General features: G+C 53.6%; 1 protein-coding gene across 3 annotated transcripts; it reads left to right on the top strand.

The window, feature by feature from the left end:
• The first annotated feature begins 205 nt into the window (after positions 1–205).
• DEF6 (DEF6 guanine nucleotide exchange factor) lies at positions 206–24,701 on the top strand. 3 transcript variants are annotated; one of them, XM_070074160.2, is made up of 11 exons: positions 206–369; positions 16,226–16,366; positions 16,895–17,080; positions 18,663–18,899; positions 18,988–19,134; positions 21,185–21,293; positions 21,387–21,685; positions 22,607–22,773; positions 22,877–23,075; positions 23,838–23,928; positions 24,115–24,701. In XM_070074160.2, exons 2-11 carry the CDS (start codon positions 16,334–16,336, stop codon positions 24,336–24,338), a joined length of 1,692 nt encoding a protein of 563 aa, XP_069930261.1. In that variant the 5' UTR covers positions 206–369; positions 16,226–16,333; the 3' UTR covers positions 24,339–24,701. The 3 variants fall into 3 exon arrangements, with proteins under 3 accessions (XP_069930261.1, XP_008261038.2, XP_089190173.1); XM_008262816.5 differs by having other exon boundaries at positions 210–862; XM_089334047.1 differs by lacking the exon at positions 206–369 and adding an exon at positions 4,320–4,445.
• Positions 24,702–26,432: the final 1,731 nt, after the last annotated feature.

Here is a 26,432-nt window from a genome sequence, read left to right as displayed (position 1 = left end):
AACACAGGGCTCACCCATAAGTGCTTCCCAGTCTGTGTCTTCTGGGTCCAGAGTGGCCAGGGTGCCGTGTGCCTTTTAGAGCCAGTGCCTGGGGGGGACAGAGCCAACAAATGAAGAGCCCGCCTGGCCTGGAGAGGTGCCCTGGCCCAGTTCCTCCCCCAGCTGCGTGGCCCTGCCTTTGTTTTCTTCCGCTGGGTGGAGCCCCACCCGCAGTGATGTTGGGTAGCTCTAAAAGAAGCGCTTTATACAGAGCCTAACGTGCTGCACCGCGCTTCTCGTACCCATTCAGCTCTCTGAGTTTGGTATCCTTCCCGCTTTACCAAGAGGAAGCTTCTCAAGGAAGTTCAATAGCCCACGGCTTCCCACCTGGTAAGTGTGGAATTGACACGGGACCCCCGTCCACCTGACTCCAGAGTCGGGATGGGCTTGCTTGTTCCCTCAGCAAACAACCTCTGGGGGCCCAGGCAAGCTCCAGAGAGCTCTGGGGCTACGGAGACTTGTAGAAAAGCCTCACACGCCCAGGGAGCCAGGTAGAGGCAGAGCCAGCGCTCCAGCCCTGGAAACGTCGGTCGGTCGGGGCCCCTGCAGGGAGCGGGGCTGCTGAGCACTTCAGGAGCACCAGGCCTGCACCGGGAGCCACAGCAAGCAGGCAGGTGGAGCTCTCGCTCCGCACCGGGGCCCCTCTGCGGTCTCGGCAGCCGTTTGCATTTCCTGAAACCGGATCTCAGTGTTAGAGCCGCCCCCGGGCCGGGCAGGCGCCTCAGCCATGGCCCTGCGCAAGGAGCTCCTCAAGTCCATCTGGTACGCCTTCACTGCGCTGGACGTGGAGAAGAGCGGCAAGGTCTCCAAGTCCCAGCTCAAGGTGAGGAGCGCCGGGGGCACAGGGGAGGCAGGCGGACATGCCACACCACTCCCCGCCGCCTGGGAGCCGGCCACTGACACCCGGTGCAGCTCCGGAGGCTCCCAGCTGTCCAGCAGCCTCAGCCCCTGGGGCAGAGCGCCGCTATTGAGTGGCCTGGCAGGTGCCGCTGCCCACCTCGCAGAGGCCAGTGAAGTGCCACTGAGAGCCTGGCCCCCCGACTGGAGGGTGGAGGTGGTGGCATCATGGGGTTCTGCTGGCCGTGAGCCAGGCCACATCCCAGACTCGGCTCCCCAGAGTCATGCTTGGGCACGCACCCTACTGCTTCTTGCTGCTTCCTCCTGGCTTTGAAGAGAGACAGTTAGCCAGTACTTGTCAGTCACTTCCTGTGGAGCTGAGAGAGGGGCATAACGGGCTGCCCCACTCCCAGGCTGCTGCTGAACCCTGCTCCCCGGTGGGACAGGTCCAGGGAGGGGGTGAAGACTGAGGACCCTGGTATACCGCTGCCCAGCTCACATCCCACTCTACCCACACACATACACTAGGGTAGGAAGCTCTGCTTGGACCATAAGACTGCAAGTCGGGATGGGGGGGCCTGAGCCCTGGAGCAGTCCCATCACTGATTGCCCTAAAACCCATTCCCTAGCCTAGACAATTACCGGGAGGTCAAAGAGTTGCTCTCCCTCTTGGTTTAGTCCTGGGTTAGTGCTGCCTTCCCCACCCGAGTTAGTGGATGGAAGAGAGGTCGTAGGCAGCTGGAACCAGGGAACTCTGAGGGGAGGGAACAGGGCAGGCCTCAGCTCTCTGGGACTTAGAGGTTTATTGATTCACTCTGCAGATATATTACTGAGTGTCCCACATGAGGCTGTATGCCAGGCATGAGACCTGGTGCCACCTCCACCCCATTCTCCCAAGCGAGAGTGCAGTGTCAAGAAGCCTTAAATCTTTACTTCTTTTTAAAAAATAATATGAGAGAGAGAATCTCCCGTCTGCTGGTTCACTTCCCAAATGCCCAAAACAGCTGGGGCTGGGCCAAGCCAAAGCCAAGAACTACAGACTCAGTCTGGGTCTCCCACGTGGCTGGCAGCTTCTTGAGCCATGACTTGCCGCCTCCCAGGATGTGCATCCAACAGGAAGCTGGATCAGAAGCAGAGACTTTAAGCCCAGCACTCCAATGTGGGATGCAGGTGTCCCAAAACATGTCTTAACTGCTGCACCAAATGCCCATCCTCTTCATTCTTTTTTCTAAAGATTTATTTATTTATTGGAAAGGCAGAGATACAGAGAGAGGAGACATCTTCCATCCACCGGTTCACTCCCCAAATGGCCTTAACGGCTGGGGCTAAGCCAGGCCAAACCCCAGCAGCCAGGAGCTTCTTCTTGGTCTCCCACATGGGCACAGAAGCCCAAGCATTTGGGGCCATCTTGCACTGCTTTCCCAGGTGCATTAGCAAGGAACTGGATTTGAAGTGGAGCAGCCGGGTCTTGAACCCGCACCCACATGGGATTCCAGCACTGCAGGTGGCGCCTTAGTCTTCTGTGACATAGTGCTGGCTCCCCCTCTTCATTCTTAATGACCAAGGTAGGAGGTACCTAGAAACCTGAGAGATGGATGAGCAGGATAGACTTATGCTCCACCCCATTCCAACCCCCACTTTGCTGAGATTGGATTCGTTGGACTTGGATGTATCAAAGTGGTCCTGTCCCACAGTCTATCCCCTAGCTAGTTTTGTAAGCCTCTAATAAATGATGTTCTACTTTGCGTGGAATGGAAACACACTACCACTTTGGTCACCTGGGGAGACGCTCCCAGCTGCAGCCTCTTCCTCAGACCCTGCTTCGACCTCTTTGTCGCAGGGCCTCAGGATAAACGGCAGAAGTAGATAATCCAAAATCTATCCCTGCAGAATTCTGCCCCACATCAATTTCCACCCTACCCATTTCATGTGAATATATTTTTAGGGGCTGGCGCTGTGACATAGCGGGTAAAGCCACTGCCTGCAGTGCTGGCATCCCATATGGGCGCAGGTTCGAGTCCTGGCTGCTCCACTTCCAGTCCAGCTCTCTGCTGTGGCCTGGGAAGGCAGTGGAGGATGGCCCAAGTTCTTGGGCCCCTGCACCCTCATGGGAGACCTGGAGGAAGCTCCTGGCTCCTTGTTTTGGATTGGCCCAGCTCTGACTGTTGCAGCTATCTGGAGAGTGAACCAGGAGATGGAAGATTCTCTCTGCCTCTGCTGTTACCTCTCTCTAGCTCTGCCTTTCAAGCAAATAAATAAATATTTTCAAAATATATATTATTTATTTGAAAAAAGATAGAGTTCCTTTCCACTGGTCCACTCACCACATGTCCACAATGGCTGGGCCATGCTGAAGCTGAGAGCCAGGAACTCAATCCAGTTCTCCCACGTGGGTGCCTGGGACCCAATGACTTGAGCCATCACTGCTGCCTTCCAGGGTCTGCATTAGGCAGGAAACTGGGGTCAGGGTGGACCAGAGCTGGGCATCAAACCCAGGCACTCTGATCTGGGATGTGGGCAGCTTAACCACGAGGCTCAATGCCCAGCTCCACCCTTGCTAGCACAACTTCACCCTTCCATGGCCTGTTGCTTCCAAGGTATCATTTTGCTCCTCTCCACCACCGGCTGCTTCTGAGAGCTCTCCAGGCTGGGTGTGCCGATCACACAGGGAGGGTGCAGCCTACAGGTGATCCTCTTTTCCTGGTTCTATAGCCGGTAAGGCCTCCTAGCTTAAGCCTCTGTCTTAAACTCTAACTGGCCCACTACCCCCTTCCCCACCCCCACAGCTTATTCCTGGGGAAGATTCCAAGGGGAGCTCACATGGTGGAATTGTCTGTTCCACTTGATAGCTCTAGCTGACTCTGCTGCCGACCGTATCTCTGGATCTATGCTAGACTGCACCCCTACTTCTGACAAATTGTCTACCCTGGGGACCCATCAGTGGGAGTCTCGGGAGCCAGCTGGGGCTGGGGCATAAATGGCATGGTCTGTGTTACAGGGGAGGAGGCTGGGGAAGACACGCGCCCAGCAGCCTATCACGGTGGACCCTGGAAGGGGAGGAAGTAGTGATAACGGTGGGGGTGGGGACACCGGAAAGGCGAGAGAGTAATAGGGAAGTGGTCAGGAGGCAGAGGAAGGAGCCGATGCGAGCTGTACCAGCAGGGCCCCCCCCCCCCCCCGCACCCCCGAGAGGCCCGGGGATGAGGGAGATCTGAAGCTCGGCCTGTTCTAACAGAAACTGCCCCAGCCTGGAGACGGTCAGGTGGGACCAGGCAGGAGACCGGTATACCAGCCCAGGGCACGCTGTGTCTGTGTGTGTGACCAGTGCCATTTGTCCCCCTTAGATGTTGGTAGAGGGGCTGCCACTGGCTGTCTTGGGCAAACCCACAATGAGGCCAGAGAGAGGAGGCAGAAAAGCCCAAGAAGTGAGGATTGATTGCCCTGGGAAAGAGGACTTCAGCGAGAAACCAGATCCATTCCCCATCTTTGAATGAATGGCCTTCATCCATGTGGTTGAGGACAGCGAAACTAGACGGAAAGGAATGGCGTGTCTGCCCGGAAGGACTCAGGTTAGGCATAAAACCTCCCAGAAGCTGAGGGCTGTGAGTGAGTAGGTCCACGAAACCTCCTCTGAAAGAGCCCCAACCATGGGAAGGCATCCGGACGGGGCTCAGTGGGAGGATCCTCAGGGCATGGTGGGCTTCCTCCTGCCGCACCCTCTTCCGCAGGGAACAACCATGATTTCTGGCCTAGTGGAGGGTCCCCTGAGAGCTGGGGCTCCTCCTGCCAGCCAGGCAGCAGGGGCCGCAGTGGGCAGTGTGTCTCCGGGTTGCTGAAGATCTCAGGAAGCAGTAGCTCCCCTAGACTGGCAGGAGCTGGGGGCAGGTAAGGAGGGTGAACAACGACCTCCCTCAAGGCAGTCCTGGAGCCAGCCCAGGGAAGGTCTCGTGCTTCAAGCTCTGCCTCCTCTGGAGAGAGCTGACAGTCCCAAGGCAGAAATCCTGTGGCCAGTCATCAGCTCGGCCTTACGCTGCTGATCTCCTCAGGCTAGGACATGGGCCTGGGACAGCCGGATGCAAGACACTGGACTCAGAACCTCATGGGCTTGGACCTGTCCTGCTGCCCAGCTGGATGACCTTGGGCAAGTCACTGCCCAGCCCTGAATGTCCAGTTTCTCACCTATAAAGTGGGAGGGAGGAAGCAGCCACCCAGTCAGCCTACAAAAATAAGTGAAAAATCTAAGTGCATCACGTAGTGAAACTGGTCCTCAGTGTGGCCTCTCCTTTCCTTTTTCTTTTGGTGCCCACGTCCTGCTCCTCCAGCCCCTTCCTGCTCTCAGCAGGTTATCTATCCAGCTAATCCCACCTTTTATGGTCCCTAGCACTGGTGCAGACGTCATGATGAAGCAGGTTAAGCTGCCACTTGGAACACCAACAGCCCATCCCAGCGTGCCTGGGATCAAGTCCTGTGTCTACTTTCTATCCAGCTTCCTGCTAATGTGCCCGGAAGGCAGCAGATAATGGCCCAAGTACTTTTCTCCTTTTTTTTTAAGATGAATTTTTTAAAAGTTTATTTTAAATATTTGAAAGTCAGAGTGATAGAGAAAGAGAGACGGATAGAGAAAGATTGTTCCAGCTGCTGGTTAACTCCCCAGAGACCCCAACAGCAACCAGAGCTGGGCCAGGCCAAAGCCAGGAGCCAGGAACTCCATCTGGGTCACCCACGTCAGTGCAGGGGCCCAAGGACTTGGGCCATCTTCCACTGCTTTCCCAGGCCACAGCAAAGAGCTGGATCAGAAGAAGAGCAGCCAGGCTACTAACTGGCGCCCATATGGGGTGTCGGCGCCACTGGTGGTGGCTTTACCGGGTAACACTAAGCCACAATGCTGACCTCAGCTAAATTTTTTAAAAAAATAAAATTTCTAGCCTGCGCCATGGCTCAATAGACTAATCCTCCGCCTGCAGCACCAGCACACCAGGTTCTAGTCCCGGTTTGGGCGCCGGATTCTGTGCCGGTTGCCCCGCTTCCAGGCCAGCTCTCTGCTGTGGCCCGGAAGTGCAGTGGAGGATGGCCCAAGTGCTTGGGCCCTGCACCCAATGGGAGACCAGGATAAGCACCTGACTCCTGCCTTCGGATCAGCGCGGTGCGCTGGCCACAGCACGCTGGCCGCGGTGGCCATTGGAGGGTGAACCAACGGCAAAGGAAGACCTTTCTCTCTGTCTCTCTCTCTCACTGTCCACTCTGCCTGTCAAAAAATAAATAAAATAAAATAAAATTTCTAGCTCGCATCATGATGGTATAAGGTTATTCAATAAGTTCATGGAAAATTGAATTAAAAGATAAGTTTATTTTAGTACCAAAAATTGAAGTCCGTGAACAGTTTTCTCACAATGTACATTTTCCACAAATTTTTGAAAGCCCCTCATGGTTGTGCTTTGGTACCCACTAGAATATATTCAAAACTTTTATTTATTTCTTTGAAAGAGTTACAGAGAATGAGAGGGAGAGACAGAGAGAGATCTTCCATCTGCTGGCTCACTCCCCAGATGGCCACAACAGCCACGGTTGGGCCAGGCCGAAGCCAAGAACCAGGAGCTTTGTCCTGGTCTTCCACAGGGTGGGAGGGTGGCAGGGTCCCAAGCACTTGAACCACCTTCTGCTGCTTTTTCCAGGGAGATGTATTGGAAATGGAACAGCCAGTTTTGAACCAGCACCCATATAGAATGCCAGCATTACAGGCCATGGCTTAACCCATTACACCATAACACCAGCCCCTCTATTTGTAACCCTTAAAGGATCTGTGTCTTTTAAAAGGATAACTTTGTAGGGTCTGGTGCCGTGGCTCATTTGGTTAATCCTCCACCTGCGGTGCCGGCATCCCATGTGGGTGCCAGGTTCTAGTCCTGGTTGCTCCTCTTCCAGTCCATCTCTCTGCTGTGGCCCAGGAGGGCAGTGGAGGATGTCCCAAGTGCTTGGGCCCTGCACCCGCGTAGGAGACCTGGAAGAAGCTCCTGGCTCCTGGCTTCGGATCGGCGCTGCGCCGGCCGTAGCGGCCATTTGGGGGATGAACCAACAGAAGGAGGACCTTTCTGCCTTTCTGTCTCTCACTGTCTGTAACTCTTACCTGTCAAAAAAAAAAAAAAAAAAAAAAAAGGATAACTTAGTGCCTAATCTCATTTAAAGACCCTAGTATGGGGCCAACATTGTAGTGAAACATGTTAAGCCACTGTCTACAACGCTGGCATGCCACACTGGAGCACTGATTCAGAGTCCTGGCTGTTCTGTTCTGATTCTGCTCCCTGCTAATGTGCCTGGGAAAGCAGCGCAAGATGGCCCAAGAGCTTGGGCCCCTGCACCCACATGGGAGACACTGATGGAGTTCTTGGCTCATGGCTTTGGCCTGGCCTAGCTATTATAGCCATTTGGGGAGTGAACCAGTAGATGGAAGCCTCTCTCTCTCTCTCTCTCTCTCTCTGCCTCTCCTCTCTCTGTCACTCTGCCTTTCTTTAAAAAAAAAAGAGAGATTTATTTTATTTATTTGAAAGCCAGAATGACAGAGAGAGGTAGAGACAGAGAGAGAGGTCCTCCTCCAGGTCTCCCACATGGGTGCAGGGGCCCAAGGACTTGGACCATCCTCCACTGATATCCCAGGCCACAGCAGAGAGCTGGATGGGAAGAGGAGCAGCTGGGACTAGAACCAGTGCCCATATGGGATGCTGGCACTTCAGGCCAGGGCGTTAACAGCATCGGCCCCCTCACTCTGCCTTTCAAATAAAGTAAAATAAATCTTTAAAAATAAGAGTCCACTTAGCAGAAGTAAATTATTCACTTTCTCTGTAGCCATTGATTGCTGCTTTTATGGATTCCCAAGTCCCCCGTGTCTGCATCAGACTCGGGTCAGGAGCCTGAACGATGGGAACAGGACCACTGTGCTTCACTTATTATCAGCCCAGACCTCACACCAAACCCTATTTCCTACTTGAGTTTTATTTTTAAAGTTCTATCTTATTTATTTGAAAGGCAGAGTTGTGGGGTCAGCGCTGTGGCTCAGCAGGTTAAGCCACCACCTGCAGTGCCAGCATCACATATGGGTGCTGGTTCAGGTCCTGGCTGTTCTGCTTCTGATCCAGCTCCCTGCTATGGCCTAGGAAAGCAGCAGAGGATGGCCCAAGTCCTTGAGCCCTTGCACCCACATGAGAGACCTGGAATAAGCTCCCAGCTCCTGACTTTGGCCTGGTCCATCCCCGGACGTTGCAGCCATTTGGGGAGTGAACTAGCAGTTGGAAGATTCTCTCTCTCTCTCTCTCTCTCTCTCTCTGTCTCTCTCTCTCTGCTCTGCTCCATCTGTAACTCTGACTTTCAAATAAATAATTAAAAGAAATAAAGGAAGGAAGGAAGGAAGGAAGGAAGGAAGGAAGGAAGGAAGGAAGGAAGGAAGGAAGGAAGGAAGGGAGGGAGGGAGGAAGGGAGGACGGGAGGACGGAAGGAAGAGCAGAGTTACAGAGAAAGAGAGATCTTCCATCTACTGGTTCACTCCCCAAATGCCTGCAACAGCTGGGGATGAGCCGAGCCAAAGCCAGGAGTCCATAACAACTCCAGGTCTCCCGCGGCACATCAGCAGTGACCTGGATCCAAAGCAGAGCAGCCCATTACCGGTGCTCTGAGATGGAATGCTGGTGTCACAAGAGGGGCTTAACCCACTGTACTGCAGTGCCAGCCTGCTCTGTTCACATTTGAGCTTTTAGAGGGCTCCGGCTCCCCAGAGGAGAACCACTCTGTGCATGCCTCCAGAGGAAAGGGTGAAAACACAGAGCTATCCCAAGGTCAAAGGCTGCTGACCCCCAGATCAGGGATGGCCTGGGTGGGTGGAGGAACTGTGGAAGCCCAGCCCACAGCTGGTGAGCAGAGGACACCTGGACCCCACCCCTGGAAACTGTGAGTCAGTCGCTCTGGGCGGGGCAGGCGGATTTCAGTTTCACCAGCTCCCTGGGGAGAGTGGGGAGACCGGAGCAGGCTTTGGAGTCAGATCTTGGGCAAGACACCTCTCTGAGCCTTCATTTTCTCCCCTGTAAAATGAGGATAATGAGAGTCCTTGCCTCCAGGGCTGAGGGTTGATTGAGATCTGCAAGTGAGCTCCTGCTCACCGCTCCACCCCTGCCATTTCCTTTCCAGTGTGACCCCTGACTCCACCCCCTGCCCTACCCACACCCAGGCACAGGAAGCCCTGCAGTCTGAGGTCTGCCCAGCTCTCTGACGGGCCAATGAACCTAGGAGAGGAACAGCTCTGGTAACCGTGTGCTGCTGTGTGCAGATTCTAGGAACTCTCTCTCCAGAGATGGGAAAACTGAGACCCAATAATTTGCAGAGATCTGGCCCATGTCTGTTTGACTTTTGTATTTTTCTTTTTTTACATATATTTTTAACAATTCATTTGTTTATTTGAAAGGCAGAGTTAGAGAGACAGGGTGAGACAGAAATCTGCCATCTGCTAGTTTGCTCTCCAAATGACCACAACATCTGGGGCTAAGCCAGGCTGAAACCAAGAGCTAGGGGTTTCATCCGGGTCTCCCATGTGGGTGTAGAGGCCCAAGCACTTGGGCCATCCTCAGCTGCTTTCCCAGGCCATTAGCAAGGAGCTAGATTGGAAGTGGAGCAGTGAGAACTTGAACCAGCGCCTATATAGGATGCTGGTGGGCAGTGACTGAACTCACTACACCAGAGCGCTGGCCCCTCTCCTTTTGTATTTTATATCCGTTCTTAATTTCTTCTCCTGAAGCATCTAAGTTCATTCCCCAAGTATTTATGGATCATCCCTTATGCGCCAGGCCCAGTGACACAGCAGTGAGCGAGATATACACCTTTCCATCCCTGTGGTACCCATGTTCTGGTCCTGGGAGAGAGATGATGAACGAAACAGAAATCAAACATACAGTCTGATGGGAGCTGATCCACAACACGGAGGAAAAGGAAGCAGAAGCAGGGCTAGACATTGTAGGCGTTAGGGGGGACTGGGTTGTAGATTCCTGAGAAGGGGCCATTTAAGTAACACTGGGAAGGAGGAGAGGGTGTGAGACTTGCAGTGGCCTGGGAGGGGAATGTCCAGGCTGCAGGGGCAGTCAGTGCAAAAGCCCAAGGCAAGCTTGTTGGAGCAATGGCGGCTGCAGAGAAGTGAGTGACAAGAGGGAGGCAGGCAGCGAAGGGGCAGCAGGCCCTGTCAGGCCTCTGCTGGGACCTGAGCTTTTCCTCTGAAGATGAAGGGACACCGTGGTGGGTAGGGGACCTTATACTGCTGTCTGGAGGCAGGGCTGGGTTAGAGTCCTTGCTGCCCTTGGGGAGTGCAGGACACAAACAGGGAACAGCAAAGCAATGTTTGTACAGGACAACTTAATCACAGGACAAATTAACAACGGCAGTTAATGGCACCCTTTGTGTTTTTTTCTATTATTGTTCTTTAAATTTCGCCATAAAAGCAATATATACTCTAGGGTTTTTTTTAATCTAAGTATAGAAAAATATAATGTTAAAGATGATGAAATTTATTATAAAAGTAAACCATGTTTTGTATTAAAAAAAATTCAGAGATGGGTGTTTGGACTAGTGATTAAGATACTAGTTAGGAAGCCTGCAGCCCATGCTGGAGTACCTGAGTTCAATCTCTGGCTCTGACAACCGATTCCAGCTTCCTAACAACACAGCAGCGGGTATGAGAAGCAGCGGGGATGGCTCAAGTAGTTGGATTCCCACCATCTGCTTGGTGGACTGAGAACCTAACTTTGGCCCGTCTATCTGTTGCAGGCACTTGGGGAGTGAACCAGTGGATAGAAGCTCGCTCTCTCGCTCTCTCGCTCTCCCTCTCAAAAAAAAAAATTCTTTTTTCAGAGTAGAGAATGATAAAATGTTAAAGATTACAGTTACTCCCCCGCGCTCTATCTCTCTCCCTAGGGTACTGGGGAAGTGATCACTGTTAACAGTTTGCTGGGTCTTCTGGATTTTTTTTTCTGTGTGCAAGTAAACCTGTTAGGTTAAACTGTGTGGAATTTCTGATGTTTTATCATTTTGACCTAATAAAGTAGCAGTTTCATATGATTCAAACCAATCTTTGCACACACATTTATTTTACAAACATTTCATTCTTTTTTCTTTTTCTTTTTAAATATTTATTTATTTGAAAGTCAGAGTTACTCAGAGAGAGGAGAGGCAGAGAGAGAGAGAGAGAGAGAGGTCTTCCATCCGCTGGGTCACTCCCCAGTTGGCCGCAACAGCTGGAGCTGAGCCCATCTGAAGCCAGGAGCCAGGAGCTTCCTCTGGGTCTCCCACGTGGGTGTAGGGGCCCAAGGACTTGGGCCATCTTCTACTGCTTTCCCAGGCCATAACAGAGAGCTGGATCATAAGTGGAGCAGCCGGAACTTGAACCAGCACCCATATGGGATGCCAGCACTGCAGGGGGCGGCTTTACCCACTATACCACAGTGCCGGTCCCCGGTCCCCAAACATTTCATTCTACAGCTTGCTTTTTTCACATGCTGGTATAGCATACTTACCTTTCCATGTCTGCTCATACAAATATAATAATAAAGGTAGCTCACATCTTTGATTGCAATCAATGTGCTGGGACCAGGCACACTGTGCTAATAAGCTCTTCGCTTAACACAATTCTTTGGAGCAGGCCCCATCATTATCCTTGCAGACAAGAAGATTAAGGTCTTGGGGAATTACTTCTTTTAAAAGATTTATTTATTTTATTTGAAAGAGTTACAGAGAGAGTGGGAGAGACAGAGAGATTGATCTTCCATCTATTGGCTTACTACCCCAAATGGCAGCGATGGCCAAGATTGGGCCAGGCTGAAACCAAGAGCCAGGAACTTCATCTAGGTCTCCTATGTGGGTGCAGGGGCCCAAGCTCTTGGACCATCTTCTGCTGCCTTCTCAGGTGCATTGGCAGGGAGCTGGATCAGAAGTGGAGCATCCAGAACTCAAACCAGCGCTCATATGGGATTCTGGTATGGCAGGCCGCAGCTTAATCCACTGCGCCACAACACCGGCCCTGGTCTTGGAGAATCAAATCATTTGATGGCCAGCGCTGCGGCTCACTAGGCTAATCCTCCGCCTTGCGGCGCCGGCACACCGGGTTCTAGTCCCGGTCGGGGCGCCGGATTCTGTCCCGGTTGCCCCTCTTCCAGGCCAGCTCTCTGCTGTGGCCAGGGAGTGCAGTGGAGGATGGCCCAAGTGCTTGGGCCCTGCACCCCATGGGAGACCAGGAGAAGTACCTGGCTCCTGCCATCGGATCAGCGCGGTGCGCCGGCCGCAGCACGCTGGCCGCGGCAGCCATTGGAGGGTGAACCAACGGCAAAGGAAGACCTTTCTCTCTGTCTCTCTCTCTCTCACTGTCCACTCTGCCTGTCAAAAAAAAAAAAAAATCATTTGATGAGCACACAAGTGGCAGAAGTAAAACCTTTCCAACCACACCTATTGTGGTGTGCCTACCCCCTGTTGATGGAACATCAGGTTCTCTGCAATTCTTTTCTATTTTTTAATGATGCATTTTATTTATCTGAAAAGCAGAGTGACAGAGAGGGGGAGAAATAGAGAGAGATCTTCCATCCTTTGGTTCACTTCTCAAATGACTGCAACAGCCAGAGTTGGACCGAGTCAAAGCCAGGAGCATGAAACTCCACCCAGATCCCCTACATGAGTGGGGGTACTAAGTACCTGGGCCATCCTCCGCTGTTTTCCTAGGAACGTTAGCAAGGAGCTGGAGCAGAAGCAGAGCAGCTGAGGCTGGATCCAGCACTCTTGTAAGCGACAGTTTAACTTGCTGCATCCCAACATGGTCCTTCTAGCTCTTACTACGAGCAATACTTCCATGAACATTCTTGTATGTGTAACTGTTCCCTTGAGCGTCTGTAGGTCCAGTGATTAGAAGTGCTACAGCAAAGGTCGTGCCCAGTTTTAAGTCTGATAGGTACCCACGCTCCAGAAACACCCCCAATTCACAGCATGCCGGTAAGGCATCAGAGCCCCCGGTTCTCCACGACCTCCTCAGCGCTTGATGTTATCTATCTTCTGCATCTGGGGCGATCTGCTGGCTAAAAACAGCACTTTCCATCCAGGGAAGGAACCAACGTCTGCTCCGTGCAGACCTGAGTCCAGCACGTCATACGTGTCGCCTCACACCATCCTCACAGCCCCTCCCCGTGGCAGGTGGGAGCCCATTATATTGACAACAAAACTGAAGGTCGGAAAGGTGAAGGGGTTTTTCCCAGACTCTGCAACGAGGCAGCCAAGGTCCCTGGCCTTTCAAGTTCCCTCCTCTCAAGGGGATGTGGCTATTTGGTGGGGCCTGTGCAGGAAGTTTCCTCAAAGAAGGGCTTTCAGGGGGCAGTCCTGTGGTGTACTGGGTAAAGCCACCGCCTGCAGTGCCAGTATCCCATATGGGCGCTGGTTTGAGTTCTGGATGCTCCACTTCTGATCCAGCTCCCTGCTAATGCACCTGGGAAAGCAGCAGAAGATGGACCAAGTGTTTGGGTCCCTGCACCCACGTGGAAGACCTGGAAGGAGCTCCTGGCTCAGCCTGGCCCAGCCCCTTTTGTGATCTTTTGGGGAGTGAACCAGCAGATGGAAGATCTCTCTCTCTCTCTCTCTCTCTCTCTGCCTCTCTCTGTATAACTTTGCCTTTCAAATAAATGCATAAATAAATCTTAAAAAAAAAAAAGAAAAGAAGGAGGGCAAGAGAGGTGGTTTACGAGGCTAACGGAAAGATAAGGGCATGGGCAATTTGAAGAGGCCAAGAGATGGCAGATGGGACTATGTAGCACTCTTGCACTAACAGCTGTCACTGCAGCAGTGGCCACTGGGTATTATTCTCTTGAGTCAGGCTGGATTGTAAGTGCTAGGCATTGAGTCAGTGGCGTCCCTTGGAGTAGGGGATTGGTATCCTATGACCACGGGGGTATTAGTCAGGACTTTTCTGGATGTAAGTGATAAAAGCCAGACTCAGTTGGCTTAAGGGAAAGGGTAGTTATTGACTCACATAGCCAGACTGAGGGATGGCTGCCAGAGGGAAGTGAGAGAACGAGACTGTAGCCCCAACACTGTGCTCCCCGCCTCCCCGTTTTGCCAAAAATGTGGTTCCCTGGAGAACACTGGAGAGAAGCCTCAATTCTTCTCCTCCTCCTCTTGGCACCCATACTCCATCTGAGACAGTGCCTGCTGAGCTGCTGGTGGTGGAAGAAGCTCTTTCGTACAGCATGGAGTGATTGGATGCGGGGTGCAGAAGAGAGCGGAGGTGCTGTGGGGATGTGCAGACCAACAGAGGCCTTGTCTCAGCCTCAGGGTCCACACTCTAACTGGGAGCCAGACTCACCTCCTTCCAACTTCAGCTCTGCCATTTACTCTTAGATCCTCCAAGCCTCCTTATCTTCAACTGAAAAACAGAAATAATAATACCTGTGTGACAAGGTCAGGAGACTAGAAGGAGGCTGGGAAAAGCCTCTCGTACAGTGGCTGGTGCATGCTAAGTGTGCAATGGTGACTGTTTCTAATCATTCACACCGACTATGCTAACAGCTCTTACAGAATTACCCCAAGGCCATTGGATACATGAATTTTTTTTTTTTTATCACGTCTTGAAAACTTCAACTCCTTTGTTCTAATATCATGCATTTGTTCAATGAACCACATTTCCCTGCACACTGTCACAACCACGATGCCCTCTCAGCCGTGGCCCCCACTTCTCTTGGCCTTCTCTCACCCCTCCCAGCTCCCTTCAGTCTTCGGAGGGGTCCTTCCAGGACACACACGGCTGGATGCTAGGCAAGCTGCAGTCTGCACGCTGAGTCTGATGGAAACGGACAGATTCGGGACTTCTGCCCTGGGGTGGCAACCACCTCCCTGCAAGCTCTTAGGCTTTGGAATCTGACAGGGCTGGATTTGAATTCCAAGCTCTTGTCTTCTTTTCTTTTCTTCCTTTTCTTTTCTCTTCTCTTCTCTTCTCTTCTCTTCTCTTCTCTTCTCTTCTCTTCTCTTCTCTTCTTCCTTCTTCTTCTTCTTCTTTTTTTTTTTTTTTAATATTTATTGGGACTAGCATTGTGGCATATAGGGTTGAGCAGTTGCCTGTGACACTAGCATCCCATATGGGCACCAGTTCGGGTTCCAGCTGCTCCACTTCCAATCCATCTCCCTGCTGATGTGTCTGGGAAAGCAGCAGAAGATGGCTCAATTTAAAAGGCAGAGAGAGAGAGAGAGAGAGAGAGAGAGAGGCAGGCAGGAAGGCAAGAATCTTTCATCCACTGGTTCATGTCCCAGATGGCAGCAACAGTCAGCGGTGGGTCAGGCCAAAGTCAGGAGCATGAGCCGGCGCCGCGGCTCACTAGGCTAATCCTCCGCCTAGCGGCGCCGGCACACCGGGTTCTAGTCCCGGTCGGGGCGCCGGATTCTGTCCCGGTTGCCCCTCTTCCAGGCCAGCCCTCTGCTGTGGCCAGGGAGTGCAGTGGAGGATGGCCCAGGTGCTTGGGCCCTGCACCCCATGGGAGACCAGGAAAAGCACCTGGCTCCTGGCTCCTGCCATCGGATCAGCGCGGTGCGCTGGCCGCAGCGCGCTGGCCGCGGCGGCCATTGGAGGGTGAACCAACGGCAAAGGAAGACCTTTCTCTCTGTCTCTCTCTCTCACTGTCCACTCTGCCTGTCAAAAAAAAAAAACAAAAAAAACAAAAAACAAAAACAAACAAACAAACAAAAAAAACAAAAAAAAACAAAGTCAGGAGCATGGAGCTCCATTCGGGCGGCAGGAGCCCAAGCACTCAGGCCATCTTCTGTTGCTTTGACAGACACCTTAGCAGGGAGCTGGATCCCTGAAGTGGAGCAGGTGGAACCTGAACTGGAGCCCATAAGGGATGCCAGTGGCACAGGTGGTGGTTTAGCCTGCTGCACCACAACACAGTCCTGGAAACCCAAGCTCTTGCTCACTGTGGATCCTTGGGCGAGTTAATGAGCCCCCTGGGCCTCCGTGTCCTTGTCTGTAGACCTAATGGGGTGGTTGAGATTATGGCTGCCTGGGTTGGAATCCTTGCTCTGCCAGCCGCAACCTCGGATGAGGAATATTTCGGGGCCTCTGGTGGTCTATCCTCTGCAAATGGGATATGAGTAGTTGTTATGGTGGCCAAGTGAATAACACATTAAGAACTTTTCTCTGGGCTTGGCGCATGGTAAGTGTATGAGTTTTACATATCACTGAACTGAACAGTGGGTGCAGAGACCTCAGCCAGGATGGGGGTGGGGACAGGCAGGGATGTGGGAGTGCTGGCCTGGTTTTGGTTGGGGTATAGGAAGGCCCACTGCCACTGTGTCTCAGGTGCTGTCCCACAACCTGTACACGGTCCTGCACATCCCCCATGACCCCGTGGCCCTGGAGGAGCACTTCCGAGATGACGACGATGGCCCCGTGTCCAGCCAGGGCTATATGCCCTACCTCAACAAGTACATCCTGGACAAGGTGCGGCCCAGCTTGTGGGACACCTCTAGCCTCTCGATGCTTCCTTAGCCCGGCCAGCGTCCCAATACCTTGCCACTGCAACGTTTTCTCAGATAGGCTTGCTCTTCTGCCCTCTCTGTCCATCCCTGCTCTCCCATCCTGTCCTTACATCCCAGCCCCCCTCCTTGTCCCTTTAATGTCCTTCATCTGTGTTCTGGCCTCCAGACTGTGTCCCAGCTCATGACCTCTCCAAGGGACCCTCCACCCCCCCCCGCCCCCTCCCAGCAGTCCTCCTGTCACCTTCTTCCCAGGTTCTCCTTGGCTGTTCATGCCCCCTGGGTTTCCCCCGCTTTCTCCCCTGTGCTGAGGGACTGGAATTCCTCTGTCATCAGGGGATTTGGGTGGGATTTGGATATGGGGGGTGGGGGATGGAGCCTGCTGCTTACCTGCTATTCAAGTCCAGGGTGGAGCCTGGTGGGCTGAGCTGGAACCTAGCTTGGTGACAGAGCAGGGATGGGGCAGCTGGCTCACCTGCAGGTCTGGTGGCAGGTGGAGGAGGGGGCTTTTGTTAAAGAGCACTTTGATGAGCTGTGCTGGACCCTGACGGCGAAGAAGAACTACCGAGCGGACAGCAACGGGAACAGCATGCTCTCCAATCAGGACGCTTTCCGGCTCTGGTGCCTCTTCAACTTCCTGTCTGAGGACAAGTACCCGCTGATCATGGTTCCTGATGAGGTGAGGGTGATGGTCGGGGGACTGAGTCACTACAGGTCAGGCCTCAGAGAAACCATGAAGAAGGCCAAATCGCTCCTGCACTTTCCCACATCCTGATTCTTTCTCTCCCCGTGCACCACACCCAGCTGTCTCCATGTATCTAGAACTGCCCACCTAGAACAGTCAGAGCAACAGTGCCTTCTTCCAGGAGAGCCAAAAGCACACTTCCATCAGGGTTCTGCTAGCCTGCACCTAGCAAAATCATCGGAAAGTTCTATTTACACAGAGACCTAAATGCCCAACATTTTAAAACGAGAGTGTTTTAAAACGAGATACGGAAGATCAAATAGTGCAGTTGTGGTGGTGGGACCACATAGGTGGGGTGCTTTGTGAGGGAAGAAGACCTTCCTGAAACAGGAGTAACTGCCCGATGACTCCTGGGGAGCACCCGAGACTGGCCCTGGCTCCCGGCTTCCCCTCGGCCTTCCTCCAACAGAGCCAAGGAGACTCATCTCAGGGTGAGAGATGGCACCCTGGGAGAAGGGGCCAGGAGTCTGGCCCCAGGCAGAGCCAGGACAGCCGTTCTCAGCACCGACCCCCCTGCCCATTTGATCTGCTCCCAACCCTTAGTCTTCGTGGCAGCTGTGCAGGTGCCAGACTGAATTCAGGTCTTCAGCGTAGGTGTCCATGGGAGGGGCCTCAGGGTTGCCAAGCGGGCCTGCGATGTCTAACTGCACTCAGATTTGTATCTTTGCATCTGATTGTGGGAGGGGTGAGCGCCCCTCACAGCCGCTCAGAGACCTGGCACGCTCCACTAAACACCGCGCCAAGACCCAGTAGCATTCTAAAGAGTTCCCCAAGAAGCCGCTGGGGCTGAAGAGAGCTGGCTGCCCTTTTCAGATCCCTGCCAGTCAGGGTTAGGTGGCCTTTCAAAGGCCACGGGGCTACTTGCTGTTGTCATCAACACGCGGTGAGAACAGACTGCAGCAGGATGTACCCCAACCACCACTTCCTGTTCCTCTGTAACAGGTTTCCTGTCCCTGCTTTGCTTACCCCAACCCCCAACCCCCTTGCCCCCTCACAAGGGAAGGATCCCCAGGGTCAGGGACTGGGGCTTGGAAGAAGGACCTAAACAGGATTTGGAAGATCCAAGTGGGACTCACTGCCCCCAACTTGCTATATGCTATAGAGCAAGTCTCTTCCTGCTGTGGGGCCTTCGTCTTGTCATGTGCCGGTTGAGGGTATCGGCTAGAAGGCCCTTTGTGCACCCCTGACATTGTCTATGATTTGCTGCCTCTGCCTGGCCCCAGCTCCAAGCTGCCACATTCACCCCGTGTTTAGTTTAAGGCAGGAAGGAGGAGACTAAGGGTTAGGGAGGGGGAAGAGAATACCTAAGTTGGGGTTGGGGGGCCTGGATTCCCTCCCAAATCTGTAAGCCTGGTCTCCACCAGCAGTTGGTCCTCTGTCCCCCACTGCCACCCCACTGTCCCGGTTCCCTCTGCCCAGACTCTGGAAGCCAGGTGGGAGTACCCCCCACCTTGTCGGCGGTGCTGTCCACACTGCCTGCTGCAGTCCCCAGGCCTTCCTCCTCCCGCCCTTCCAGGTGGAGTACCTGCTGAAGAAGGTGCTGAGCAGCATGAGCCTGGAGGTGGGCCTGGGGGAGCTGGAGGAGCTGCTGGCCCAGGAGGCCCAGGCGGCCCAGACCTCCGGGGGCCTCAGCGTCTGGCAGTTCCTGGAGCTCTTCAACTCGGGCCGCTGCCTGCGGGGCGTGGGGCGGGACACGCTCAGCATGGCCATCCACGAGGTCTACCAGGAGCTCATCCAAGACGTCCTGAAGCAGGTCTGGGGACACAGCGGGGACCCCGGGGAGGGCCAGACGGCATGGAAAGCAGGGCCGGTGGAGCCCCTGACTTTACTTTGGCCGGCAGGGCTACCTGTGGAAGCGCGGGCACCTGAGGAGGAATTGGGCCGAGCGCTGGTTCCAGCTGCAGCCCAGCTGCCTCTGCTACTTCGGGAGTGAAGAGTGCAAGGAGAAGAGGGGCACCATCCCACTGGATGCCCACTGCTGCGTGGAGGTGAGGGGCAGGGGAAGGCCCCAGGTGGCCGGGACCAGGGTGAAGGGGGAAAAGCCTAATTTCTGCTCAGACACAGCTGAGCACCCCGAGGCCATTCTCCTCCATGCCAGGCAATGTAAAAAGACCTAAAAGCGCAAATCAAATGTCAAAGTCACTGGTGAATAATGTGGATGTTGTTGAAGATGGAGATCTTTGCTAAAGAGGAGATGGCATGTCTACACTGCACATCAAATCCTTTTTAAAGATCTTTCTCCTTTATCCCTATCTCCTCCCAAGCCGCTCTCCTCTGCCTCCCCCCACCTCGGCCCTTGTTCATTATTGTTTTAGAGGTGTAAAACAACTATATTTTAAATAGCATCTACCTATCTATATATATGTATATATATATGGAAAATTTGCCATTTTAACTGTGCAATTCCAAGGTAATAAGTACAATCACAGTATTGTGCAGCCATCCCCACTGCCTATTTGCAAATTGTGTATCATCCCAAACAGAAACTCTGCACCCGTTAAGCAATAACTCCTCATTTCCCCTGCCCCCAGCCCCTGGTAACCTCTATTCTATACTCTGTCTCTACAAATTTGCCTGTGAGTTCTGGGTACTTTACACGAGTCGAAGCAAACAACAGTTATCCTTTTGTGTCTGGCTTCTTTCAGTTAGCATAATGTTTTCAAGCTTCATCGATGTTGTAGAATGTGCCAGAATTTCATTCCTTTTTAGGACTGAGTAGCATTCCATTGTGTGGAGCTATAGTTATCCATTTATCTGTTGACGGACATCTGGGCTTGCTATTGTGAGTCATGCGGCTTTGAGCATCCCTGTGCACGTTGCTGTGCGGCCACATTTTTCTTTCTCTGGAGCACACACACACACACACACACACACATCCAGGCGTGGAATCCCTGGCTCCCATGGGGGAACTGCCAAACTTTGCCTAAGCAGCTGCACCCTATTGCATCCTCCCCAGCAGATTCTGGGGATCCCAATTTCTCCATAGCCTGGCCGACACTCATTATTTTACAAGCTAAACATTGTTATAACCCTGGAAGGCTTGCCCATTTTTGTTACCTAAGGAACCAGGTGGTGCTGTTGGAAAGAGCATGGGTGTAGGCAGAAATCCCAGCGTCACCACTAACAGGCAGTGTGTGAGTTGGACAATGTGTATGGGATGAGTGAAGAAAATAATGCATTTAAAACACTAGCACAGGCCGGCGCCGCGGCTCAATAGGCTAATCCTCCACCGGCACACCCAGTTCTAGTCCCTGTCGGGGCACCGGATTCTGTCCCGGTTGCCCCTCTTCCAGGCCAGCTCTCTGCTGTGGCCAGGGAGTGCAGTGGAGGATGGCCCAGGTGCTTGGGCCCTGCACCCCATGGGGGACCAGGGGAGGCACCTGGCTCCTGGTTTCGGATTGGCGGGGTGCGCTGGCCGCGGCAGCCATTGGAGAGTGAACCAACGGCAAAAGGAAGACCTTTCTCTCTGTCTCTCTCTCTCACTGTCCACTCTGCCTGTCAAAAAAATAAAAAAACAATAAAATACAAAACAAACAAACAAAAAAAACCACTAGCACAGATTCCAGATTCTAGGACTTAAGCTCAATGCGTGGTAACTATTATGAAGGATCTTCAAAAAGTCTGTGAAAAATGGAATTCAAAGGCAAGTTTATTTTGGTGCGGAAAAAATGTAATTATGCACATTTCCATGAACTTGTTGAAGATTCCCTCCTCTGAGTATCTTCCCCTGGAACGTCAGCTTGGATGAGGCAGCGATTTGGTCGTTATGCCCACCTCCCTATCCCTAACCCCTAGAACAGTGTGTGCCATTCAATAGATGTTCCAGAAATATCCGTGGGAAGAATGCACTTTCTCAAGCAGAGCTGTATGCAAACGAGTGGCTGCCGATAGCAAGACTGCAGAACTGGGGCACACAAGTACCCCAATAACTAACTGTTCCCTGCTGGGGCATGCAGCCTCCTGCAGAGCCAGGGCGGGCAGCGGCTGGGGCTGGGGGCACCCCGGGGCACTCAGTGAGGCCAGCCTGCCCTCGCCCAGGTGCTGGCCGACCGCGATGGGAAGCGCTGCATGTTCTGCGTCAAGACGGCCACCCGCACGTACGAGATGAGCGCTTCGGACACACGCCAGCGCCAGGAATGGACGGCCGGTGAGTGCTCGCAAGGTAGCTGGGACCCCGCGAACTCCCGAGGCCCCTTGTCGGGGCCGCGCCGCAGCTGATGCCCTCCCGCTGCCCCCGCAGCCATCCAGACGGCCATCCGGCTGCAGGCCGAGGGAAAGACGTCGCTGCACAAGGACCTGAAGCAGAAGCGGCGGGAGCAGCGGGAGCAGCGGGAGAGGCGCCGGGCCGCCAAGGAGGAGGAACTGCTGCGGCTGCAGCAGCTGCAGGAGGAGAAGGAGCGGAAGCTGCAGGAGCTGGAGCTGCTGCAGGAGGCGCAGCGGCAGGCGGAGCGGCTGCTGCAGGAGGAGGAAGAGCGGCGCCGCAGCCAGCACCGGGAGCTGCAGCGGGCGCTGGAAGGGCAGCTGCGCGAGGCGGAGCAGGTGGGGCGGCTCCCGGCGCGGGGGGCGGGGTCCGGGGCGGAGCCTGGGGCTGAGGAGGGGCTGGGGGAGGTGGCGGGGGAGGGGACTTGGGTGGGACGGGGCCCTAACTGACGGATGGGTAGAACCGCAGCTTGCAGAGTGGGGTCTGTAGAGACCTTGGCTGGGGGGCAGGTTGGGGAGGGGGGTGCGGGCTTGGACCGAACGAGGGGGCGATGACCGTGCGACTGGGGCTTAGTTTGGCCCAAAGTTGGGCTAAACTTGTACTGCGTTTACGGTGAAACCAGTCTGGGGGCCGCAGGGCGGGAGGTAGGCAGGACGCACGGGGAGGAGGCATGCCGTCCGACTTGCTGTTTGGGAGACCTGGATCTAGAGTCGGACACGTGGGTTCTGTCTCTCAGGAGCTCCGTGACCTCCGGCAATGTCTTAGGCTCTCTTTTATTTACCGAATGGTGGAATGTTGATGCTAATACAACTTTGCTCATAGAGGCAGGGTGAGGATTAAATGAGGAAACACTTGTAAAGTGTTCAATAACTTTTAGTTGTAATAACTACAATTACAGTCACCTTCTCAGCACCAGCCATAATTATATATGGATAATTATTATTATTAAGATTGGTGCTAGGAAGGAGGTACCTATATTTAGTATATTATTATAATAATCAGCTATCATGCATTTTAGTGTTATTAAAGCTGGTGCTAAGAAGGTCATAAAGTGAGCCCCTTTCCCCCACGTGGCATCTATTCATTGACATTATCTGACCCGGGAAGCTCTCAGAGAGGGGCCACATAAAACAATTCCCCGGGCTCTCACCCCCAGCTAGCCTGGCAGGGCCAGACTGGCAGTGCCCTGGTGGGGCAGGTACCCACCTGCCACCCTCCCAAGCCTGCCCGGTTGACCAGGCTCTGCATTCACGCTGTAGGCCCGGGCCTCCATGCAGGCTGAGATGGAGCTGAAGAAGGAGGAGGCCGCCCGTCAGAGGCAGCGCATCAAAGAGCTGGAGGAGATGCAGCAGCGGCTGCAGGAGGCCCTGCAACTGGAGGTGAAAGCCCGGCGGGATGAGGAGGCTGTGCGCCTCGCCCAGACCAGGTAGGCCCGAGGGACCGACCCCTCCTGATTCGCCCACCCACACCCCTCCCCATTCCTCGTCGTCTCGGAACTGGAGACAACCCGGTGCTCGCCCGCCCGGCAGGCTCCTGGAGGAGGAGGAGGAGAAGCTGAAGCAGCTGATGCAGCTGAAGGAGGAGCAAGAGCGCTACATTGAGCGCGCGCAGCAGGAGAAGCAGGAGCTGCAGCAGGAGATGGCGCTGCAGAGCCGCTCCCTGCAGCAGGCGCAGCAGCAGCTGGAGGAGGTGCGGCTGCACCGGCAGAGGGCTGACGAGGACGTGGAGGTGAGCCTGGGCGGGAGAGGCCGGAGCCCGCCGAGCCCGCCGTGCCCTCAAACCCTGCCTCCAGCATCGGCCGGCTGGGGCACCCCAGGCGAATTGTCTAACCTCCCTGGGTTTCAAGTCTCTCATTTGGTATCGACATGCTAATCAGGGTTAAACAAGATAACACATGCTATTCACTACATACTTAGTGCTGCTGCTGTTTCTGAACATTGTTATTAATCTGGGCGAACTTTTTTTTTTAACCTGCTACTCTTCCAAGCCTCTATTCTGCTATCTCTGCACTTGGAGCCCGAATCGCCATAAAACAGGAGTTCTTTTTCTAATTGTGGATGTTTTGTATTGTATTAATATTAATAATTGTATTCTACTTTGTTGACTTACACAGTCATTGTAAAACACTCAAACAACATAAAAACATACCACATACAACAGGATGCTTCTCCCTGACCACAGTCCTGGCGTGGTACCGTAGTCCAGAGCTCGGTGTGTGTTCCCGGACGTTACCTAACCTCTTTTGAACGTGTTTGTTGTTCACTTCTGCTTGCAAAGTAAATAAAACAATGCATACGTAGAGCTGTCCATGGGTGCCCTGAAATTGGGCAAACTCTGTCCACGTACACAGCTGGGTGTGAACATACATGGGTTTTTCTGGGGGGAAATTCCCAGCAGCCTTGCTCGAGGGGGCGTGTGAATCAGAGAGGATCAAGACCTCCTGCCGTGGGTGGTGGTTCCGACCTACTCCCCACTGGTCTTGCCTCACAGGCTGCCCAGAGGAAGTTGCGCCAGGCCAGCACCAACGTAAAACACTGGAATGTCCAGATGAACCGGCTCATGCATCCAATTGAGCCTGGAGGTGAGAAGGGTTTGACTCTGCAGCTCTCCCTGGAGTTGGGAGGGGGAAGGCAGGGGAAGAGGACACCTCCAGAGCTCCAGGGGCGGCGAGGGCAGGATGGAGCACCTGGAGGTCCTCCTGTCCCTGCGCACTGAGGCAAGACCTCACCCCGCCCCTCCCCGACCTTTCTCCTTGTGTCTTTGCCAGATAAGCGGCCCGTCACCAGCAGCTCCTTCACAGGTTTCCAGCCCTCTCTGCTTGCCCGCCGTGACTCCTCCCTAAAGCGCCTGACCCGCTGGGGATCCCAGGGCCACAGGACTCCTTCCCCCACCAGCAGGGAGCAGCACAAGTCCCTCAATGGGGGCAATGAGGCTTCTGACATGGCTTCCGCTGCCCAGGAAGACAAAGTGGATCCAACGCCAGAAAACTAGCCTCTCTCAGCCTCTTCTTCCTCCCCACGTCCTGTCCACCAAGATGTGGCCCCAGCCGGCTTGTGGGTGGCACCAGTTCCTGCGAGGAGAGGGAGCTGAGGGCTTGGTGCCAGGGACCCAGACCTTCCAACCAGAAGACAACCCAGGACGGAACCTAGTTCATCTTTTGCACCAGCCCCAAGCCCCAGGCAACTGAGGCCGTCTGAAATAATGATTCTTGGGAATTTGGCCCTGTGCGTTAGCCCCCTGGACCTGCAGACCCAGGCTGAGGAACAGTGAACAAGCAAGCCAGGGGCCATCTGGCCGCAGGACACCGCTAAGTGTGGAGGCACATTTCCAAATAAAAACTGCTCTTGGAATTGAGTTACTGGCTCAGGTCCATTGTCTCTACCACTATTTTCTTTTCTTTTCTTTCTTTCTTTTTTTTTTTTTTTTTTTTTTTTTACAGGCAGAGTGGACAGTGAGAGAGAGAGAGAGAGAGAGAGAAAGGTCTTCCTTTTGCCGTTGGTTCACCCTCCAATGGCCGCTGCAGCCGGCGCACCGCGCTGATCCGATGGCAGGAGCCAGGTACTTCTCCTGGTCTCCCATGGGGTGCAGGGCCCAAGCACTTGGGCCATCCTCCACTGCACTCCCTGGCCACAGCAGAGAGCTGGCCTGGAAGAGGGGCAACCGGGACAGAATCCGGCGCCCCGACCGGGACTAGAACCCGGTGTGCCGGTGCTGCAAGGCGGAGGATTAGCCTAGTGAGCCGCGGCGCCGGCTCTACCACTATTTTCTCCCTTTTCTCTAGAGTCCAGTTATAGGTGCCAAAAGAAGCAAGGTACAGCAAGTGGTTTCGTATGAATACTTGGGGGGACCAGTGCTGTGGCACTGGGGATGAAGCCTCTGCCTGAGATGCCGGCATCCCATATTGGAGTGCCAATTCTGGTCCTGGATGTTTTGCGTCCAATCCATCTCCCTTCTAATGGGCCTAGGGACACAGCAGAAGATGGCCCAAGTGCTTGGGCCCCTGTCACCCACATGGGAGACCCAGATGGAGTTGCTGACTCCTGGCTCTGGCCTGGTCCAAACCTGGCTTTTGTGGCCATCTGGGGAGTGAAACAGTGGATGGAAGATCTCTCTCTGTATCTTCTCCACTCTCTCTCTGTCACTCTGCCTTTCAAATAAATAAACACCTCTTTAAAAAAAAATGAAAATTCTAGGGGTGGGTATTGTGGTTCAATGGGTTAAGCTGCCACTGCATCCGCCCACATTCCATGTCAGAGTGCCTGGGATCGAGTCCTGCCTCTCCTTCCAACCCAACTTCCTGCCAATGTGCACACTAGGAGGTAGCAGATAATGGCTCAAGTGTTTGGGTTCCTCCACCCATGTGGGAGATGCAGATGCAGCTCCTGGTCCCAGCCTGGCCCAGCCTGGGCTATTTGTGAGCATTTGAGGATTGAACCAGCAGATGAATATCTCTCTGCCTCTCCTTCTATTTCTATTACTCTGCCTTTCAAATAAATAAATAAATAGTTTTTAAGAATGAAGACTCTGAGCTAGACTGTTTAGATTCTGAGCTCAGCTCTGCTGCCCTCTAAATGGCTGAATTTGTTCAAGTTTCTTCACATCGCTGTACTTCACTTTCTACATTAGTAGATGGAGATAATCATAGGACCTACTCTATTGGTTTGATGAAGATTAAATACATAGCACACGAGCAAGCACTAGTATTAGTATCAGCCACAAATACTTTGTTGAACATCTGTTTACCCTATGCCCTATAATTTCCCTGTGCATTTAATTCTCATGACAACTCCAAGAGTCAGATATCACTATTGTCATTTAAAATTTTTTTTTTTACTTATTTATTTGAGAGGTAGAGTTACAGAGAGAGGGAGAGACAGAGAAAAAGATCTTCCATCTGCTGGCTCACTCCCCAGATGGCTGCAACGTCTGGAGTGGAGCTGATCAGGAGCTAGGAGCCAGGAGCTTCTTCTGGGTCTCCCACACAGGTGCAGGGGCTCAAGTACTTGGGCCATCCTCTGCTGCCCTCCCGGGCCATAGGAGAGATCCGGATCAGAAGACGAGAGGCAGGGACTAGAACCAGTGCCC

This window comes from Oryctolagus cuniculus, chromosome 5 (genome assembly GCF_051225735.1).
Source record: "Oryctolagus cuniculus isolate XC-2025 breed Fujian yellow rabbit chromosome 5, ASM5122573v1, whole genome shotgun sequence".
Taxonomy (NCBI): Eukaryota; Metazoa; Chordata; class Mammalia; order Lagomorpha; family Leporidae; genus Oryctolagus; species Oryctolagus cuniculus.
This window is presented reverse-complemented; position numbering and strand designations above follow the sequence as displayed.

What these genes read in the sequence shown, in the direction of transcription:
- DEF6 (XM_008262816.5), top strand. Translation starts at nt 767, where the DNA reads ATGGCCCTGCGCAAGGAGCTCCTCAAGTCCATCTGGTACGCCTTCACT. An exon ending in TCTCCAAGTCCCAGCTCAAG is followed by an intron (nt 863 to 16,225) that starts GTGAGGAGCGCC and finishes ACTGTGTCTCAG; the next exon opens with GTGCTGTCCCACAACCTGTA. An exon ending in GGGCTGACGAGGACGTGGAG is followed by an intron (nt 23,076 to 23,837) that starts GTGAGCCTGGGC and finishes CTTGCCTCACAG; the next exon opens with GCTGCCCAGAGGAAGTTGCG.